Source organism: Oryx dammah, unplaced genomic scaffold (assembly GCF_014754425.2).
Source record: "Oryx dammah isolate SB20612 unplaced genomic scaffold, SCBI_Odam_1.1 HiC_scaffold_1, whole genome shotgun sequence".
NCBI lineage: Eukaryota > Metazoa > Chordata > Mammalia > Artiodactyla > Bovidae > Oryx > Oryx dammah.
The window spans coordinates 58471374-58494378 of NW_024070185.1; the positions used below are offsets into that span (position 1 = coordinate 58471374).

Consider the following 23005-nt stretch of genomic DNA (forward strand, 5'->3'; position numbering starts at 1 on the left):
GGATTAGATGTTCTCAGGGGCCCTTTTACTTTTTCTTCGGCTCCCGTTCATATATCTGGTAAAGAAGCCTTGCTTTTTCCTCAGAGATTCCTGTCAGTTCAGTTCAGTTCGGTTGCTCAGTCGTATCTGACTCTTTGCAACCCCATGGACTGCGGCAAGCCAGGCCTCCCTGTCCATCACCAACTCCCAGAGTTTACTCAAATTCGTGTCCATTGAGTCGGTGATGCAATCCAACCATCTCATCTTCTGTCGTCCCCTTTCCTCCCACCTTCAATCCTTCCCAGCATCAGGGTCTTTTCAAATGAGTCATTTTTTCATATCAGGTGGCCAAAGTATTGGAGTTTCAGCTTCAGCATCAGTCCTTCCAATGAACATTCAGGACTGATTTCCTTTAGGAGGGACTAGTTGGATCTCCTTACAGCCCAAGGAACTCTCGAGTCTTTTCCAACATCACAGTTCAAAGGATCAATTCTTCAGTGCTCAGCTTTCTTTATAGTCCAACTCTCACATCCATACATGACTACTGGAAAAACCATAGCTTTGCCTAGACGGACCTTTTTTGGCAAAGTAATGTCTCTGCTTTTTAATATGCTGTCAAGGTTGGTCATAAATTTTCTACCAAGGAGTAAGCGTCTTTTAATTTCCTGGCTGCAGTCACCATCTGCAGTGATTTTGGAGCCCCAAAAAATAAAGTCTGTCACTGTTTCCACTGTTTCCCCATCTATTTGCCATGAAGTGATGGGACTAGATGCCATGATCTTAGTTTTCTGAATGTTGAGTTTTAAACAAACTTTTCCACTCTCCTCTTTCACTTTCATCAAGAGGATCTTCAGTTCTTCTCTTTTAGCCATAAGAATGGTGTCATCTGCATATCTGAGGTTATTGATATTTCCCCCAGCAATCTTGATTGCAGCTTATGCTTCCTCCAGCCCAGCATTTCTCATGATGTACTCTGCATATAAGTTAAATAAGCAGGGTGACAATATACCACCTTGATGTACTCCTTTCCCTATTTGGAAGCAGTCTGTTCTTCCATGTCCAGTTCTAAGTGTTGCTTCCTGAACGTCATACAAATTTCTCAAGAGGCAGGTCAGGTGGTCTGGTATTCCCATCTCTTGAAGAATTTTCCACAGTTTGTTGTGATCCACATAGTCAAAGGCTTTGGCATAGTCAATAAAGCAGAAGTAGATGTTTTTCTGGAACTCTCTTGCTTTTTCCATGATTCAGTGGATGTTGGCAATGTGATCTCTGGTTCCTCTGCCTTTTCTAAATCTAGCTTGGACATCTGGAAGTTCACAGTTCCGTTTTGCTAAAGCCTGGCTTGGAGAATTTTGAGCATTACTTTACTAGTGTGTGAGATGAGTGCAATTGTGTGGTAGTTTGAGCATTCTTTGGCATTGCCTTTCTTTTGGATTGGAATGAAAACTGACCTTTTCCAGTCCTGTGGCCACTGCTGGGTTTTCCAAATTTGCTGACATATTGAGTGCAGCACTTTCACAGCATCATCTTTCAGGATTTGAAATAGCTCAACCAGAATTCCATCATGTCCACTAGCTTTGTTTGTAGTGATGCTTCCTAAGGCCCAGTTGACTTCACATTCCAGGATGTTTGGCTCTAGGTGAGTTATCATACCATCGTGATTATCTTGGTCGTGAAGATCTATTTTGTATTTTTTGTTTTTCTGTGTATTCTTGCCACTTCTTCCTAATATCTTCTGCTTCTGTTAGGTCCATACCATTTCTGTCCTTTATTGTGCCCATCTTTGCATGAAATGTTCTGTTGATATCTCTGATTTTCTTGAAGAGATCTCTGGTCTTTCGCATTCTATTGTTTTCCCCTATTTCTTTACACTGATTGCCGAGGAAGGCTTTTTTATCTCTCCTTACTATTCTTTGGAACTCTGCGTTCAAATGGGTATTTGCTTTTTGCTTCTCCTCTTTTCACAGCTATTTGTAGGGCCTCCTCAGACAGCCATTTTGCTTTTTTGCATTTCTTTTTCTTGGGGATGGTCTTGATCCCTGTCTCTTGTACAGTGTCACAAACCTCCATCCGTAGTTCATCAGGCACTTTGTCTATCAGATCTAATCCCTTGAATCTATTTCTCACTTCCACTGTATAATCCTAAGGGATTTGATTTAGGTCATACCTGAATGGTCTAGTGGTTTTCCTTACTTTTTTCAATTTAATTCTGAGTTTGGCAATAAAAAGTTCATGATCTGAGCCACAGTCAGCTCCCAGTCTTGTTTTTGCTGACTGTATAGAGCTTCTTCATCTTTGGCTGCAAAGAATGTAATCAATCTAATTTCAATATTGACCATCTGGTGATGTCCAAGTGTAGTCCTCTCTTGTGTTGTTGGAAGAGGGTGTTTGCTGTGACCAGTGCGTACTCTTGGCAAAACTCTATTAGCCTTTGACCTGCTTCATTCTGTACTCCAAGGCCAAATTTACCTGTTACTTCAGGTGTTTCTTGACTCTTACTTTTGCATTCCAGTCCCCTATAATGAAAAGGACATCTTTTTTGGGTGTTAGTTCTAGAAGGTCTTGTAAGTCTTCATAGAACCATTCAATTTCAGCTTCTTCAGAATTACTGGTCAGGTCATAGACTTGGATTACTGTGATATTGAATGGTTTTCCTTGGAAACGAACAGAGATCATTCTGTTATTTTTGAGATTGCATCCAAGTACTGCATTTCAGACTCTCTTGTTGACTATGATGGCTACTCCATTTCTTCTAAGGGATTCCTGCCCACAGTAGTAGATATAATGGTCCTGAGTTAAATTCACCCATTCCAGTCCGTTTTAGTTTGCTGATTCCTAGAATGTCTATGTTCATTCTTGACACTTCCTGTTTGACCACTTCCAATTTGCCTTGTTCATGGACTTAACATTCCAGGTTCCTATGCAATATTGCTCTTTACAGCGTCGGGCTTTGCTTCTATCACCAGTCACATCCACAACTGGGTGTTGTTTTTGCTTTGGATCCGTCTCTTCATTCTTTCTGGAGTTATTTCTCTACTGATCTCCAGTAGCTTATTGGGTACCTACCAACCTGGGGAGTTCATCTTTCAGTGTCCTATCTTTTTGCCTTTTCATACTGTTCATGGGGTTCTCAAGCAAGAATACTGAAGTGGCTTGCCATTCCCTTCTCCAGTGGACCACATTTTGTCCAGAGGTATAACTTGGGGGCAGTGCTAGTATTATAATAAAACATATGAAATTATTGCTTAAGTTCAGAGACTGTATGCAGATACTGCTGGCAGTAATGCTCTCGTTCTTCTTGTGAAACTGTGTTAGTCTACCCATGATTGTAGCTCCAAGGGAGAAGGGACAAATTGACAGAGGAAACTTTCTGTGCATACCTACGTATGTGTCTAGGAACACAGAGAATGGTTGAAGCATCTGGGACATTTTGATTTTTTCCTGATGACAGGATCCTGATGAGGTTTAGCAAAACAGATATCGCTATTTCTTTTATATTACCTGGTTTCTAAAAAAGGGGTTTCTTCTTTCCTTTAGTGAGATTAGTCGCCTGGACCTGGGTCTAAGTGTGGAAGTATGGAACAAAGGACTGATCTGGGACACCATGGTTGGGACTGTGTGGATTGCACTGAAGACGATTCGTCAGTCGGATGAGGTCAGTCAATGCATTGCCCCTTTGGAGGTATGGCTGTAGCCCTTGCTTCTCCTCACCCTAGCTCCATTCAGCTAATGTTCGTCCATATATTTCAGATTTTTCTGTCCCGTTTCTAACCAGGACATAATACCTGCTTATTCCTAACGTCACCCAGAGGTTCAGGAGATTTTATTTCAGTCTGGCCTTCCCTCTGCCCTGTGACTGAACTTAGGGATGCCAGAGTACCTTTTTAGCCTTGTCAGGTAGTTCGCCCCTCTGTGTACTCTGTGCACGGTGGTGAGGGTGTGTGTGGGATCGGCAGGGTGAAGGAGGGGAGTACGAGGGAAGGGGAAAAGGAGAGAGAGAGAGAGAGAGTGTGTGTGAGAGAGAGTGAGAGAGCAAGAGATTGGTCAATCTAGGAAAACTGTGGCTTCTGAATTTCTTCTAAGACACTGTTCTGAGAAGAGTCCCATCAAACTTTGTTAGCCAGCTCTTTGAGTCACCGATCCTAGGGACCTGATTTCAGTCTTCCTCCTTCTACTTATTGCCCTAATAGAGTTTAAGGAACTACAGGTTTGGCAATTGGTATTCACACTTGACTTCATACAGTGTTTTCAACACTGAATTTCTACCGCACTTTACCAGGTGAGAATGTAACTCAGCATCATTTCCTGTGTCACTGACTTTGAATATTTTCACTGTGGCCTCAGTTCAGGTCAGCTTAACTAGTGATGTTACCAGCTCTTTAGCAATTAGAAGTAGTGATGCATTAAGTGACATAGTCATTAAGAATCGTACAAATTAAATATTGATCCATGGGGATGCCTTGTTTTTGAGTTTAGTGCTCTGGAAATTCTATCCTCGGTGGGCTGGCAGGAAGCTGAGCACAGTGAAAACTGTCTTCCCACCAGAGGGCGGGGGACAGAAGCCACCCACAGCAGAGGCAGGTGGTGAGACTCTGGTGTGTTTGCCTCATTAGGATATGTGAGTGGCCCTCAGAAGCTCTCTGACAGGGAAAATGAGAGAAAAACACTTAGGCCTTTAACCGAGAGAGAATCCTGAAAGAGTGAAGTTTAATCTTAGATCTCTATTTTCTAGGAGGGGCCTGGGGAATGGTCCACGTTGGAGGCAGAGACATTAATGAAAGATGATGAAATCTGTGGAACTAAAAACCCAACTCCCCATAAAATTTTGCTTGATACAAGATTTGAGTTGCCTTTTGGTGAGTCTGATTTAAAAAACCATTTAATACTTGTTACATTTAAAGCTGTTTGAAGTTGTTTCTAGTTGTTTTATTACTGTGTCTTTTGTCAGCCGTTCTCCTTCAGGGCATTCTGTTTTCTGTTCTCTTCCCTGTAACAGAGCTCGGGTATGTGCAAAGTAAAGTCTAGAATGTTGCTCATTAAAGAGTCCACACTAAAAGCATTCTTTTCAAGTCATTTAGTTTCTTATTAACCGTTTCTTATGATGACTTATGAAATACTTGTCAGAGAATATCAATGACTTATTCTTTTGATAATATTTTCACATTTATTGTCTTGAAGTTAATATGTACCCTATGATTTGTCAATTTAAACGTTAAAGTAGCACTAATAGAATAATAATTTTAAAAAATCACACAAAAATACATATTCATTGTAAAAATTTAGATAGTATGGGAATGTATATGATAGAAAGTTAAGTCTCTCTTCCTGCTTCCTTTGACCTCTTTTGCATTCCCCAGAAATAAAATGTTGACTTGCTTGTGTCTTGGTCTAGCCACAAGAAATTTCTTCTCTAGAAATTTATTTTGACAAATTTCGGTCATACTTTATGTAGTATATATGGTGATAGTGTTGTATAAAGCATCATTTCATGTTATACTTCCTATCTTGCTGATCTCAATAGTTTCTTTATATCATAAATTAAGCGGTCCTTTTTCTTTTGCAGTCATTTATTGATTGACATGTGGGTTGTTTCCAGTTGTTTTTTTTTTTAAATATATATACTGCTATAATGAACAGCTTTATCTGTACCCATTTATGAGTCTAAGAGAAATTCCTTAAAGTAGCATTTAAGGAATAGATAAAAAGATATGTTCATTGTTACTTTTCACAGTACTGCCAAGTTGCTTGTGTTAAACAAAAAAGGATTGTGCCAGTTTATATTCCTACCAACTATGTCTCAAGTGTCTTTTTTCTGCACATCTTTGCCAACACTTTGTAACTTCCCAATTTTTAAACATTGGTATCTTGTTTAATTTAATTTCAACTTTTTTCAGTTTTAATTTTGCCTGTTTACTGATATTCATGTATACTCTCGTTGCAGATATCAGTCTGTTTTTATCTTGTACCTTCTGGTGATTTGAGCAAAAATGGCATGATTTTCCAATAAGCTCAGAAATAATAAACTCAGAACAACTATTACTTTACAAAAAACAGAATGGAAGACTTTCTTGCATATCTGTAGGCCTAGTTTCAGGTGAAGACAAAAACAGTTGGATTCTTGCTTATAGCTTAGTTGCTTGTATTCTTAGTGCTGTGTTCTTAGCTGTACCTAGTCTGGAATGGAGTTTGTCTTGTTGAATTGGGAGCGGGGTAGGTGGGGAAGGATCTTGGTTCAAATACACCACTTAAAGTTGTAGTTGATTTTCTTGAATATCTCTTAGGACCATTTCTAGAGACTTTCAGTTCAGTTCAGTTGCTCAGTCGTGTCTGACTCTTTGTGACCCCATGGACTGCAGCATGCCAGGCCTCCCTGTCCTCCAACTTTTCCACTCTCCTCTTTAAGTTTCATCAAGAGGCTCTTTACTTCCTCTTCACTTTCTGCTATAAGGGTGGTATCATCTGCATATCTGAGGTTATTGATAATTCTCCCTGCAGTTGATTGCAGCTTGTGCTTTATCCAGCTCCACATTTCGCATGATGTACTCTGCATATAAGTTAAATAAGCAAGGTGACAATGACGTACTCCTTTCCCAATTTGGAACCAGTCCATTATTCCATGTGCAGTTCTAACTATTGCTTCTTGACCTACATACAGATTTCTCAGGAAGCAAGTAAGGTATTCCCATCTCTTGAAGAATTTTCCGCAGCTTGTTGTGATCCATACGGTCAAAGGCTTTAGTGTAGTCAGTGAAGCAGGTGTGTTTCTGGAATTCTCTTGCTTTTTCTATGATTCACCAGATGTTCTCAATTTGATCTCTAGTTCCTCTGCCTTTTCTAAATCCAGCTTGAAGATATGAAAGTTCTCAGTTCACATACTGTAAAGCCTATCTTGGAGAATTTTGAGTATTACTTTACTAGTGTGTGAGATGAGTGCAATTGTGCGGTAGTTTGAACATTCTTTGGCATTGTCTTTCTTTGGGATTGGAATGAAAACTGACCTTTTTGAGTCCTGTGGCCACTCTGTGTTTTCCAAATATGCTGGCATATTGAGTATAGCACTTTCACAGCATCATCTTTTAGGATTTGAAATAGCTCAGCTGGAATTCCATCAGCTCCAGTAGCTTTGTTTCTAATGATGCTACCTAAGGCCCAGTTAACTTCACACTTCAGGATGTCTATTCTAGGTGAGTGATCACACCATTGTGGTTATCTGGGTCATTAAGATCTTTTTTGTATAGTTCTTCTGTGTATTCCTGACTTCCCTGGTGGCTCAGATGGTAAAGCGTCTGCCTACAATGCGGGAGGCCCGGGTTCAATCCCTGGGTCGGGAAGATCCCCTGGAGAAGGAAATGGCAACCCACTCCAGTATTCTTGCCTGGAAATCCCATGGACGGAAAAGCCTGGAAGGCTACAGTCGCAAAGAGTCGGACACGGCTGAGCGACTTTCTTTCTTTCTGTGTATTCTTGCCACCTCTTCTTAATATCTTCTACTTCTAGAGACTTTAAATGATATTTTTAAAAAGTATGTTCAGTTTCTCTAGGAAATAGATCTGTGGAGCTCCTCACACTGTCATGCTAGAAATTGGTCAGTCCAGTTCTCATTGCATTTTAAGCAAGCATTCCTCTTTCAAAACTGCATCATTATATTGTGTCATAGGGAGAAATATACATTTCTTTCTAGATTTTATTTCATGAGAACACTTGGATAGTTTATTTTGGTATCTATAGTATTTGCTTGGCACATAATAGGTGCCTAATAAATTTTTTTGAATAAACATTAAGGTAGAATCTCAGATAAGTGTCTTTGTGAATTAATGTAAATGTGCTAATAAGGTTTTGTCTCTATGATAACCATGTTTGGGATATAGTTTTTAAAAACTTAGAGGGTCCTTCTTAAGGAAGAGTTTGGCTTGTAGCATGTCATATTTCAGCAAAGGAATTTTCCTTTGGATAATTCAGAAACCTATGAAATATTCTATTAAATTTTATACCATCATCTTTTAAAAATGCTAAATTTTAATTTTTAAAATCATGTTGTAAGTGCAGAAAATACAGGTGTACAAAAAGACAAAGATATCTTACAATCTCATTTACTAGATTTTTTTTACATATTATGTTTTTTCAATATAGGTGTACAGTTTTTCCTATAAAATGGCACTGTATATTATTTTGAGCTGTTTTATATGCTAATTACATAATTATAATATTAATGTTATATAAAATATGTTTCAGTGTATGAATGCACAATAATAGTAAAAATAGCATTTATTGAACAGTGGGTGTGCCTGTGGGCGTATCCTGCTGCTGCTGCTGCTGCTAAGTCACTTCAGTTGTGTCCGACTCTGTACAACCCTGTAGACGGCAGCCCACCAGGCTCTGCTGTCCCTGGGATTCTCCAGGCAAGAACACTGGAGTGGGTTGCCATTGCCTTCTCCAAAGCATGAAAGTGAAAAGTGAAAGTGAAGTCACTGAGTTGTGTCCAACTCTCAGTGACCCCATAGACTGCAGCACACCAGGCTCCTCCATCCATGGGATTTTCCAGGCAAGAGTACTGGAGTGGGGTGCCATTAAGCATTTACATATGTTATCTCATTTAATCTTCACTTTAGTCCTTTGAGGTAGACCCAACTATTAGTTCCATTTCAGAGATGAGGAAACAGAGGCACAGAGTATTTAAATCTTTTGCCTGAGATCATTTGGGTAGTTAAGTGGTAAAGTTAATTTTGAGATGATTTGGCTCCAGAGCCTGGGCTTTTAATTTAAACTAATATATATTTAACCACTCCTCTTGTTGGGTACTTTGATTGTTCTAAGTTTGTACTATTAAATAGTACTGTAATAACCATCCTTGTAGCTCTATATTTTTTCTTCTGAAAACTATTTTGAGCAGTGAGGCAGTAATACATGTACCATAGTGTAAAAACTACCCAGTAAAAATTAGGTCTCCCTCACAAATCAGTTACCTTTCTTCGTTATAGGCTACCACAGTTAATACTTGTGGATCTTTCAAGGCTCAGTCTTTGAATCTATAAACATATATTTAAATCCCATCTCCTTTTGAAAACACAAATAGTACATATTCTAACACATCCGGTGTCCTTTGCTGTTTTCTACTTAGCAGTGTATGTATCTTGGCGAATTGTTCTACTTCAGAACATACAGACCTGCGGCACAGCAGCTCTGCCTCCCCTCTCACTTCCTTTTAACACATGCAGAGTACACTATTTCATGGATGGGGAGTGCTGAACAAATTAGGTAGTAAATTACTTGAAGGTTTTATTGTAAGACTTTGAAATAGTGTTACCAGTTGCTGAAGAGTAAGTAGTTTGAGGGGAAAGAGGTGAAATTTAGCCTAGGAAGGACAAGGGCTGTATTTGATTCCTTCTTGTGGACTGCTAGAAAGTATACCTGTTTAAATATCACCAAAGCTGACCTGATCCATATTTTGTCTCAGACTGGTTTCTCTTTTGCGCTGAATATATGGATATTTGATGTTTTTAAAAGATGTTTCATTTTTGGGAAGTTGTTATATTCAATCTTAAATATATAGAAAAAGGCTATGTGTATCATTTTTCTTTGCTCTTTTTTTTTTGTTGTGGTAGAATACACATAACATAAAATTAAGTACCTCAGCCATTTAAAATATACAGTTCAGCAGTGTGAATACATTCATAATGTTGGGCAGCTGTCACCACTATTCATATCCATAGCTCTTTTCATCTTGCAAAACTAAAGCTCTCTACCCATTAAACAATAACTCCCCATTGTCCTCTGCCCCTAGCCCCTGGCAACTGCCATTCTTTCTGTCTCTGATTTTGACTACTCTAAGTACCTTGTATAAGTGGAATCATACAGCACTTGGCATTTTTGTTTGTAACTGGTTTATTTCACTTAGCCTAGTATCCTCAAGGTTTACCTATGTTGTAGCATATATCAGAATTTCCTTGCTTTTTAAGGCCGAATAGTATTTCCTAGTATGTGTATATCACATTTTGTTTATCTATTCATTCATTGATGGATACTTGGGTCGCTTCCACATTTTAACTATTGTGAATAATGTTGCTATGAACATTCGTATTTCTGCCAAAAAAACCTGGGATTTTTAATAGCGACTATGTTGAATCTATAATTGCTCTGGGTCTTATTGACATCTGCATGATTTTAAGTCTTCTGATCCGATGGGAATAATAATATATTATTTCAGCTTTTGTGAAGATTCAAGATAATGTTCATGGCAAGAACATGTAAAATTAGTCCATCACTACCACCCTTCTAACTTAGATCATTTAATAAAGTATTATCTACCTATGATTAAATTATTAACCTGGTAATGTGGCTTCTTTTTTTGTGATAGATATCCCAGAAGAGGAAGCTAGATATTGGACCTACAAATTGGAGCAAATCAATGCCTTGGGACCTGACAATGAGGTAGGAATTGTTTTTACAATGTGAAAAGTGGAAGTCACTCAGTCATGTCCGACTCTTTGTGACCCCGTGGACTCTACAGTCCACAGAATTCTCCAGGCCAGAATACCGGAGTGCATAGCCTATCCCTTATCCAGTGGATCTTCCCGACCCAGCAATCGAACCAGGGTCTCCTGCATTGCAGGCAGATTCTTTACCAGCTGAGCCACCAGGGAAACTTACAATGTGAAGAGTGTCTGTTTAGAAAACTTTAAGGGAGTGACTCGGGAACATACTAAAGAATGAAAGAATTTAAACTGTATTAAAGAAAAAAACGTAGCTAGAAGATGGCCTGTTATTGGAAAGATCTATCCATTTTTTCTTTTCTTCCCATTGTTCCCCAGAAGTGGCTGAATTGGCACTAGTCTGACTCTAGACTGTTGGGGAGCAAGCTTATACTAGGGAATCTGTCCTCTTGCGACACGGATGGGGAAGGCTTTTTTCCACCTCATTCCCAGATTTTTGGATATGTTTGCTTATTTACGTGCTGTTGTTTAGACTACCGCATTGCTTAGTTCCGCTGTCCTAACTTATTTCCAGAGATGAGTTTGGTGCACAGAATAGAACACAGTCAGCTCAGTCTGGGCCATTAGGAATGGGGAATGTTTTTGGTGATAGTAGGAGAGGGAAAAGGTAAGTTTTTTACTTAGGACATGCTGGGCTGTTAGATAGAGCATTTGTCTTATTAGACAGAGTTAGAATTTGGAGTTGTTGTTGTTTTTGAGTCTCTAAGTCGATTCCGACTCTGAGACCCCATGCACTGTAGTATGCCAGGCTTCCCTGTCCTTCATCAACTCCCGGAGCTTGCTCAAACTCATGTCCATTGAGTCGGTGATTCCGTGCAACCATCTCATCCTCTGTCGTCCCCTTCTCCTCCTGCCTTCAATCTTTCCCAGCATCAGGGTCTTTTCCAATGAGTCAGTTCTTCACATCAGGTGGCCAAAGTATTGGCGCTTCAGCTTCAGCGCCAGTCCTTCCAGTGAATATTCAGGGTTGATTTCCTTTATTTTATTATTATTTTTTTGTATTTCTTTTTTAAAATTTAAATTTATTTATTTTAATTGGAGGCTAATTACTTTACAATATTGTATTGGTTCTGCCACACATCAACATGAATCCACCACTAGCGTACACATGTTCCTCATCCTGAACCCCCCTCCCACCTCCCTCCCCATACCATCCCTCTGGGTCGGCCCAGTGCACCAGCCTCAAGCATCCTGTATCAAACCTGGACTGGTGATTCATTTCTTATATGATATTATACATGTTTCAGTGCCATCCCCCCAAATCATCCCACCCTCTCCCTCTCCCACAGAGTCCAAAAGACTGTTCTATACATCTGTATCTTTTGCTGTCTTGCATACAGGGTTATCGTTACCATCTTTCTAAATTCCATATGTATGTGTTGGTATACTGTATTGGTGTTTTTCTTTCTGGCTTACTTCACTCTGTATAATCAGCTCCAGTTTCATCCACCTCATTAGAATTGATTCAATTGTATTCTTTTTAATGGCTGAGTAATACTCCGTTGTGTAAGCTTTCTTATCCATTTGTCTGCTGATGAACATCTAGGTTGCTTCCATGTCCTGGCTATTATAAACAGTGCTGTGATGACCATTGTGGTACATGTGTCTCTTTCAATTCTGGTTTCCTCGGTGTGTATGCCCAGCAGTGGGATTGCTGGGTCATAAGGCAGTTCTAGTTCCAGTTTTTTAAGGAATCTCCACACTGTTCTCCATAGTGGCTGCACTAGTTTGCATTCCCGCTAACAGTGTAAGAGGGTTCCCTTTTCTCCACACCCTCTCCAGCATTTATTGCTTGTAGACTTTTAGATCACAGCCATTTTGACTGGCGTGAAATGGTACCTCATTGTGGTTTTGATTTGCATTTCTCTGATAATGAGTGATGTTGAGCCTCTTTTCATGTGTTTGATAGCCATCTGTATGTCTTCTTTGGAGAAATGACTGTTTAGTTCTTTGGCCCATTTTTTGATTTGGTCATTTGTTTTTCTGAAATTGAGCTGCAGGAGTTGCTTGTATATTTTTGGGATTAGTTCTTTGTCAGTTGCTTCATTTGCTATTATTTTCTCCCATTCTGAAGGCTGTCTTTTCACCTTGCTGTAGTTTCCTTTGTTGTGCAGAAGCTTTTAATTTTAATTAGATCCCATTTGTTTATTTTTGCTTCTATTTCCAATATTCTGGGAGGTGGGTCATAGAGGATCCTGCTGTGATTTATGTCAGAGAGTGTTTTGCCTATGTTCTCCTCTAAGAGTTTTATAGTTTCTGGTCTTACATTTAGATCTTTAATCTGTTTTGAGTTTATTTTTGTGTATGGTGTTAGAAAGTGTTCTAGTTTCATTCTTTTACAAGTGGTTAACCAGTTTTCCCAGCACCACTTGTTAAAGAGATTATCTTTTCTCCATTGTATATGATTTCCTTTAGAATTTGGAGTGTGAGGGTATATTTTTGTGGAAATGACTGGTAAGCAACCTCCTGACAGAATCTGAAGCTCAGGATTGGATGAAGACAGGCATAGAGTTTGGATTTATTAACATATTTGTAGCAATTGAAGTCATAAGAATAGAAGCACAGACTCAGGTAAAGTATGTAGAAAGAGTATTGAAGAATAGAGACAAAACTTTGGGAAACATCAAAGATAGAATCTTGAGAAACAAAGAAGTCTGAGGAAGAGCTGCCTAAAAGAGAGTGTGTGCTAAGTCACTTCAGTTGTCTGACTCTTTGCGACCCTATGGACCATGGCCCACCAGGCTCCTCTGTCCAAGGGATTTTCCAGGCAAGAGAACTGGAGTGAGATGCCATGCCTTCCTCTAGAGAACCAGAAAAGGTTTTCAGAACAAAGAAAAAGAGTTTTAAGGCAGAAATTCTTGACAGTGTGAAGTATCACCAAGAGTGATTTGATGAGTATGTTGGTTTCCCAGGGCTGCCAAAACAAAGTAACACATACTGGGTGACTTACAATAACAGAAATATATTTTCTCATGCAGTTCTGGAGGCTGAAATTCTGACATCAGTTTTGGTGGGATCAATTTCTCCTGGGGGCTTTGGGAAGAAGCTGTTCTATGCTTCTCTTCTAGTTTCTGGTGCTTCCTAGTAGCCTTTGCTGTTCCTTTGCTTGTCAGACACGTTATTTCAGTCTCTGTCTCCATTGTTACATGCCTTCCTGTGTTGTCTGCCTGGCCTCATAAATAGTCTCTCTTTTTGTGTCTGTATGCAAATTTCCATTCATTTTTTGGTGATACTAGTCATTGGATTAACTCGATTACATCTGCAGGGAGTCTATTTCCAAATAAGGCCACATTCGTAAGTACTGAGGCTTAGGAGTTCACAAAATATCTTTCTTTTTAAAAAATATTTATTTGATTGTGCCAAGTCTTAGTTGCTGCATGTGGGATCTAGTTCCCTGACCAGGGATCGAACTCAGGGCCTCTGCGTTGGGAGTGTGGAGTTTTAGCCACTGGACCACCAGGGACGTCCCCATAACATGCCTTTTTGAAGGACACAATTCAACCCACAATGAGTTAACTCAAAGATGAAGAAGTGGGACAAGTGTGAACTACTCTTTTCAGGGTTTTTCTTTACCTTATCTAAATCCTTAGTAGGCTTTCTGTTCTTAAAGCTGCATAACTTTTCTCATATCCAAGCCAGCACCCTAACTTTTCTTTATCAAAAGCTTCAGTCTGCCTTCTCCCCTTGATAAATGCCAAAATCCACTCTATCCTTATATTCACCTTACCCTTTGTATTTCTCTTTTCCCAAACCCTGCCTATGGAGTGCTATACAGTTTTCAAAACTTTGATCTTTGTTTTCCTAGTAAAGAGATGCATTGCATTTTTTATTGTATAGGCTTTACTTTATGTAGAATCAGATGAAGGGGTTAAAATGATTAAAAAAAAAAAAACCCAAAATGTAGCATACACAATTGTAGAATTTTCCAAGTTGTACAAATGATGGTTCTTGGTCTATAGCTTCAACTATTGAGTTTTTTGCTTTCTGCTTCTATTCTAGTATATGGCGCTCACTGAGTTTATTTTCTTCATCTGTTCGTAGGCCTCCCTGTTTTGTTTTTTTTTTTTCATTAAAATACAGTTCACATAGCATATAGTTACCACATTTAGTAGCTTTTAGTATATTCGGAGTTGTACATTTATCACAATTTTAGAGCATTTTCATTGCCCTGTAAGAAGCCCTGTGCCCTTAGCTATTATATTCTAATCCTGGGAGTATCCTCAGACCTAGGTAACCGCTAACTACTTTCTGTCTGTGTACATTGGCTTATAATAGATATTCATATAAATGGAGTTATATGATATATGATCCTTTGTGACTGTCTTCCTTTACTTGACATATTTTCAAAGTTTCTTCTATCTTGTGGCATTTAACAGTACTCTGTTCTCTTCCATTGCCAAATAGTGTTCCCCTCTATAGCTATGTACTATGTTTTATTTATCCATTTGTCAGTTAATGAACACTTGAGTTGTTTCCATCTTTCTATTAATATGGATAATGCTTCTGTGAACATTTAGGTGTAAGTTTTTGTTTGGACATATACTTTTAATTCTCATAGGTATATACCTGGGAATAGAATTGCCGGAAAAGATGGTAACTTATAGTTAACAGTTTTAGAAACATCCAGATTGTTTTACAAAGTAGCTATACCAGTTTACATTCCCACCAGGGCTTTATAAGGGGTCGGATTTCTTCATATCTTTGCCAACATTTATCTGTCTTTTTGAACAGCCCTTCTAGTGGTTAAAAGTGGTGTCTCATTGTGATTGTTAGTTTGTTTAAAGGCTATCTTTATTATCAAAATTTTGAACATGAAAAATATATAGAAATAACTCTTCCCTTTTTTGATGGAGTATTTTAAAACAGATCCCAGACATCATCTTCTCTCAACCACAAACACATGTGTCGCAGTATACATCATTAACTTAAAAAATAATTGCAGTGCCTTTAACACATTGAATTTAACCATAATTTCTTACTAGTTTGAGTTCAGTTTTCCATTAGTGTCTCAAAGATGTTTTTTCACAGTAGATATATTCAATTCAGGATCCAGGCAAATTGTATGTATTTGGTTATTATGTTTTTTAAACCATTTTTATTCTAGAATTGGTTTCCTCTTCTCTCATTTGTTCTATAGAATTCCACACATTCTGGATTTGCCTGATTATGTCCCCGAGATCTTATTTACCATGTTTTTCTATCCCTCTTATTTTTTTAAACTGAAAACCTATATCTAGTAGTTTGAGGATTAGATGGAGATTTAGATTGACGTTGTTTTTTGGTTTGTTTTGAAGGCAGATTGTGTCTTGCCTCAGTTTTAGTGATGGTAGAATTAAACAGTGGATTCACTTGATGTGAGTCTATTTCATCTGTTATAAAGTGATCCCACCAGCCTTTTACCTAATGGCTTTAGCAACAAATAATAATGATTATTTTATTAGGGTTGCACAGTGATGTTTTTCTAATGGTATCACCTCTTCAACATTTACTAGCTATGATTTGTCTATAAAACAGAACTTTCTCTCACCTGCTATTTGGTTCACTTGAAATAAAGTCTGTATAAGAAAAACATTCCTTTTAGCAGTTTTCAAATTAATGAGCTGGCTCATAAGCAGCTTCTCAAGGTGACCTGTGCATTGTTCTCCTTTTTCTAATGGCATATCACTATCAATTTATGAATTTTTATATATTTCTGTTTCAACCCATTGCAGTCTTTGCTCTTTTTTATACTAAACTTGTCTCATCTTTGATTATTGGAAGCTTCTTCTTTTCTTTTTTCTATATTTATCATGAAAAAGTTTTAAAGGAAAATATAAAAGTTGAAGGAGTAGTAAAATGACAGCTGTACACTTATCTCCAAGATTCAGTGATTATCAAAATTTGGTCAAACTCACTGCAAAATCATTTTAAAAACACAATGTTGAATCTTATATTTTTTCCCCTATGGTGTGCAACAGTTCCCATACACAGCAGCCTCTTGGGTCAAGACTGGCCCTGGAATCTACTACTTGAGCTTAACTGCGTCACTGTTTATTACTTTTTCTACTCATGGAAAATTAGGTTTTCACTATTATAAATGCACGCTTCAGTAAACATCTCTGAGTCTGTTTCTCTATGCTTATGTAAGGGAGATTCTCTGGGTATATACCTGGAAGTAGAATAGCTCTGTTGTGGCATGTGCTCTATGCACCATTATTAGATGTTGATAAATTGTGTGCTAAAGTAATTGTGCCAATTTATATCCTAGTTTTCCTGCTTCTCTGTATTTTTACTAACAGTTTTATTGTCAGATTTTAAATTTTTGCTAATCTACTAGGTTTAGAGCTTTATCATTTAAATTTGCATTTCTCTGTCTTAACTTTTTTAAAAGATATATTTATCTATTTTAAATAGAACAAAGGTGAATATTTTTAATGATAAAAGGTACAGTTTACAAAAAAGATAGACATCATAAACCATTAGACACCTTAACAACAAAGAAACATATATAAAGCAAATATCAGAAGAAATAGAAAAGAAAAAATATATAATCATAGTAAGACATATTTACGTTTCTCTGAGAATATTTTACCAAGTGCAGAAAAAATAAAAATAGGAGCATCTTCAATGATGCCATTAATAATTTAAACATAATAATTTATATTTAATTAATTTATATTAACCATATCCTATAAAAATATATTTAAAATTTTGTATCTCATAGGTTGTTATTAGATGTCCATAGGACATTTAGGAAAACTGGCAAAAAGATAAACATTACAAAATTTCAAACAGTAGAATTCTTTTTTTGTGTGTGTGATTCAGTTATACATATACACATATTTTTGAAATTGATTATAGTTCCTGTGCTATACAGTAAACTTTTGTTGCTTGTCGCATGTTTATTTTTTTAAGTTAGAAATCTAGCATTCTATTCCTACAAGTGGAATCAAAATGTCATACATTTTTTTACTTAGGCAAAAGTTCATGTTTTCTAAAATATATATTTTATACATATATATGTATACAAAAGCTTTTCTACTGTGCTTGATAAAGGCTTGAGAAAGAACATCAAAAAAAAGTGAAGAGATGGAAAAATTGGAGAAAAAAACTAAATGAAATGGAAGCAATGAATATGAAATAGAAAATGTGAAACAAACTAGATGAAAGTAAAAGATCCTCATTAAGTCCATTGTTTTTAAACATGGCTGCTCATTAGAAACATATCTGGAGCTCTGGCAAAAAAAAAAAAAGCAGTACCTAGACATTTGTATTTTTCAGAAAATTGTAAGATAATTCTGATATGCATATGAAATTTAAGAAGTGATTATAGATTTTTCTGTTAGGTGGTTATTTTGGTGATATAGAATTCTATAATTTTTTTGTTGACCAATCATGGTACAATGGTATTAAGTGGATGATAGTTACATAATCACAATAGTAAAAGACATTTATCAGTTTTAACAATCAATAGGAGAAGGCAGTGGCACCCCACTCCAGTACTCTTGCCTGGAAAATCCCATGGACGGAGGAGCCTGGTGGCCTGCAGACCATGGGGTCGCTAAGAGTTGGACACGACTGAACAACTTGACTTTCACTTTTCACTTTCATGCATAGGAGAAGGCAGTGGCAACCCACTCCAGTGTTCTTGCCTGGAGAATCCTAAGGACGGGTGAGCCTCGTGGGCTGCCGTCTCTGGGGTCATACAGAGTTGGACACGACTGAAGTGACTTAGCAGCAGCAGCAGCCAGACAAAAAATAAGAGATAATTACAGTTGCAAGCCATAGTGGAAACATGATTAACCTAACAATATAAGATAATTACATACAATTTGGGGGGTCAAGCAGAGTGACGTGGTAAGTGGACGTGCATACATGTACATGTTTTCTTCTGCTCAGCCAGTCTGTGTCTTTTGGTTGGTGCATTTAATCCATTTAAATTCAAGGTAATTTTTGATGTGTATGATCCTATTACAGTTTTCTTAATTAAAAAAAAATGTTTTGAGGTTTGTTTTCTGTAGGTAAGGCTTTTCCTTCTCTTGTTTTCTGACTAGAGAAAACATTTGTTGTAAAGCTGGTTTGGTGGTGCTGAATTCTGTTAACTTGCTTGTCTGGAAAGCTTTTGATTTCTCCATCAAATCTGAGTGAGAGTCTTGCTGGGTCGAGTATTCTTGATTGTAGTTTCTTCCTTTTCATCACTTTAAGTATATCATGCCATTCCCTTCTGGCTTGTAGAGTTTCTGTTGAGAAATCAGCTGATAGCCTGATGAGAATTCCCTTGTTTGTTATTTGTTGTTTTTAGTATTTTATCTCTGTCTTTAATTGTTGTCAGTTTGATTACTATGTGTCTTGGTGTGCTCCTCGTTGGGTTTATCCTGACTGGGACTCTCTGTACTTCCTAGACTTTGTTGATTTCCTTACCGATGTTAGGGAAATTTTCAACTATTATCTCTCTCCAAATATTTTCTCAGGTCCTCTCTCTCTCTCCTCCTTCTGGGATGTCTATAATGTGAATGTTGGTGCATTAAATGTTGTCCCAGAGGTCTCCTAGTCTGTCTTCATTTCTTTTCATTCTTTTTTTTTTTCTATATTCTGTTCTGTGGCAGTGATTTCCACCATTTTGTCCTCCAGATCATTTGTCCATGCTTCTGCCTCAGTTATTCTGCTATGGATTCCTTCTAATGTATTATTTATCTCTGCTTGATTATTCTTTAGTTCTTCTAGGTCTTTGGTAAACATTTCTTGCATTATCTCAATCTTTGCCTCAATTCTTTTTCCAAGATCCTGAATCATACTGTCATTATTCTGAATTATTTTTTTTGAAGGTTGCCAATCTCCACTTCATTTAGTTTTTCTGGTGTTTTATCTTGTCCTTTCATCTGGGACGTAACTTTCTGCTTTTTCATGCTGATTAACTTTCTGTGGTATGGTTTTGGTTTTAGCCACTGTTCGCTCAAGGTAAGAGAAACCCAAGTAAGATGGTAGGTGTTGCAAGAGGGCATCAGAGGGCAGACACACTGAAACCATACTCACAGAAAACTAGTCAATCTAATCACACTAGGACCACAGCCTTGTCTAACTCAATGAAACTAAGCCATGCCTGCGGGGCAACCCAAGACGGGCAGGTCATGGTGGAGAGGTCTGACAGAATGTGGTCTACTGGAGAAGGGAATGGCAAGCCACTTCAGTATTCTTGCCTTGAGAACCCCATGAACAATATGAAAAGGCAAAATGATAGGATACTGAAAGAGGAACTCCACAGGTCAGTAGGAGCCCAACATGCTACTAGAGATCAGTGGAGAAATAACTCCAGAAAGAATGAAGGGATGGAGCCAAAGCAAAAACAATACCCAGCTGTGGATGTGACTGGTGATAGAAGCAAGATCCGATGCTGTAAAGAGCAATATTGCATAGGAACCTGGAATGTCAGGTCCATGAATCAAGGCAAATTGGAAGTGGTCAAACAAGAGATGGCAAGAGTGAACGTCGACATTCTAGGAATCAGCAAACTAAAATGGACTGGAATGGGTGAATTTACTTCAGATGACTATTATATCTACTACTGTAGGCAGGAATCCCTCAGAAGAAATGGAGTAGCCATCATGGTCAACAAAAGAGTCCCAAATGCAGTACTTGGATGCAATCTCAAAAACGACAGAATGACCTCTGTTCGTTTCCAGGGCAAACCATTCAGTATCACAGTAATCCAAGTCTATGCCCCAACCAGTAATGCTGAAGAAGCTGAAGTTGAACGGTTCAAATGAAGACCTACAAGACCTTATAGAACTAACACCCAAAAAAGATGTCCTTTTCATTATAGGGGACTGGAATGCAAAAGTAGGAAGTCAAGAAACACCTGGAGTAACAGGCAAATTTGGCCTGGGAATGCGGAATGAAGCAGGGCAAAGACTAATAGAGTTTTGCCAAGAAAATGCACTGGTCATAGCAAACACCCTCTTCCAACAGCACAAGAGAAGACTCTACACATGACATAACCAGATGGTCAACACCGAAATCAGATTTATTATATTCTTTGCAGCCAAAGATGGAGAAGCTCTATACAGTCAACAAAAACAAGACCAGGAGCTGACTGTGGCTCAGATCATGAACTCCTTATTACCAAATTCAGACTTAAATTGAAGAAAGTAGAGAAAACCGCTAGACCATTCAGGTATGACCTAAATCAAATCCCTTATGATTATACAGTGGAAGTGAGAAATAGATTTAAGGGCCTAGATCTGATAGATAGAGTGCCTGATGAACTATGGAATGAGGTTTGTGACATTGTAAAGGAGACAGGAATCAAGACCATCCCCATGGAAAACAAATGCAAAAAAGCAAAATGGCTGTCTGGGGAGGCCTTACAAATAGCTGTGAAAAGAAGAGAAGTGAAAAGCAAAGGAGAAAAGGAAAGATATAAGCATCTGAATGCAGAGTTCCAGAGAATAGCAAGAAGAGATAAGAAAGCCTTCTTCAGCGATCAATGCAAAGAAATAGAGGAAAACAACAGAATGGGAAAAACTAGAGATCTCTTCAAGAAAATTAGAGATACCAAGAGAACATTTCATGCAAAGATGAGCTCAGTAAGGAGTACAGAAATGGTATGGACCTGACAGAAGCAGAAGATATTAAGAAGAGGTGGCAAGAATACACAGAAGAACTATACAAAAAAGATCTTCACGATCCAGATAATCACGATGGTGTGATCACTCATCTAGAGCCAGACATCCTGGAATATGAAGTTAAGTGGGCCTTAGAAAGCATCACTACAAACAAAGCTAGTGGAGGTGATGGAATTCCAGTTCAGCTATTTCAAATCCTGGAAGATGATGCTGTGAAAGTGCTGCACTCAATATGCCAGCAAATTTGGAAAACTCAGCAGTGGCCACAGGACTGGAAAAGGTCAGTTTTCATTCCAATCCAAAAGAAAGGCAATGACAAAGAATGCTCAAACTACCACACAATTGCACTCATCTCACATGCTAGTAAAGTAATGCTCAAAATTCTCCAAGCCAGGCTTCAGCAATATGTGAACCGTGAACTTCCTGATGTTCAAGCTGATTTTAGAAAAGGCAGAGGAACCAGAGTTCAAATTGCCAACATCTGCTGGATCATGGAAAAAGCAAGAGAGTTCCAGAAAAACATCTATTTCTGCTTTATTGATTATGCCAACGCCTTTGTGTGGATCACAATAAACTGTGGAAAATTCTGAAAGAGATGGGAATACCAGACCACCTTACCTACCTCTTGAGAAATCTGTATGCAGGTCAGGAAGTAACAATTAGAACTGGACATGGAACAAGAGACAGGTTCCAAATAGGAAAAGGAGTACATCAAGGCTGTATATTGTCATCCTGCTTATTTAACTCTATAAGCCTCTTGATGAAAGTGAAAGAGGAGAGTGAAAAAGTTGGCTTAAAGCTCAACATTCAGAAAACAAAGATCATGGCATCTGGTCCCATCACTTCATGGGAAATAGATGGGGAAACAGTGGAAACAGTGTCAGACTTTATTTTTTTGGGCTCCAAAATCACTGCAGATGGTGGTTGCAGCCATGAAATTAAAAGACTCTTACTCCTTGGAATAAGGTTATGACCAACCTAGATAGCATATTCAAAAGCAGGGACATTACTTTGCCGACTAAGGTCTGTCTAGTCAAGGCTATGGTTTTTCCTGTGGTCATGTATGGATGTGAGATTTGGACTGTGAAGAAGGCTGATCGCTGAAGAACTGATGCTTTTGAACTGTGGTGTTGGAGAAGACTCTTGAGAGTCCCTTGGACTGCAAGGAGATCCAACCAGTCCATTCTGAAGGAGATCAGCCCTGGGATTTCTTTGAAAGGAATGATGCTAAAGCTGAAACTCCAGTACTTTGGCCACCTCATGGAAGAGTTGACTCATTGGAAAAGACTCTGATTTGGGCAGGGATTGGGGACAGGAGGAGAAGGGGACGACAGAGGATGAGATGGCTGGATGGCATCACTAACTCGATGGACGTGAGTCTGAGTGAACTCCGGGAGTTGGTGATGGACAGGGAGGCCTGGCGTGCTGCGATTCATGGGGTTGCAAAGAGTCGGACACGACTGAGCGACTGAACTGAACTGTTGGATTGTTTTTCTTCCTTCTGCCTGCCCTCTGATGGAGGAAGTTAATCTGTGAGCTTCTTGATGGGAGAGACTGGTGGTGGGAAAAACTGTGTCTTGCTCTGGTGGGCAGGTCCTTACTCCATAAAGCTTTAATCCAATTATCTGCTGATGGGTGGGGTTGCTCTTCTTCCCTATTAATTTTTTGGCCTCAGCCCTCATGTCTGTGGGTTTCTCTCATAGCTCAGATGGTAACGAATCTGCCTGCAGTGCAGGAGACCTGGGTTTGATCCCATGGTCGGGAAGATCCCCTGGAGAAGGAAATGGCAACGCACTCCAGTATCCTTGCCTGGAAAATCCCATGGACAGAGGAGCCTGGTGGGCTGCAGTCCATGGGGTCGCAAAGAGTCGGGCACTACTGAGCAACTAACACAGAGACACACTTGTGTTTATGGACTCTCTGGTTGGGTTAATG

At 38.6% G+C, this 23005-nt stretch overlaps 1 protein-coding gene across 2 annotated transcripts in view; it reads left to right on the forward strand.

Moving 5' to 3' along the window:
* UNC13B (unc-13 homolog B) overlaps nt 1–23005 on the forward strand; it is a 219736-nt gene that overhangs the window by 56650 nt on the left and 140081 nt on the right. For both annotated transcript variants that reach the window (XM_040261120.1, XM_040261039.1), the window contains exons 4-6: nt 3517–3634; nt 4712–4835; nt 10334–10407. In XM_040261120.1, the coding sequence (XP_040117054.1) occupies nt 3517–3634; nt 4712–4835; nt 10334–10407 (316 nt within the window). The remainder of the gene's footprint in view (nt 1–3516; nt 3635–4711; nt 4836–10333; nt 10408–23005) is intronic.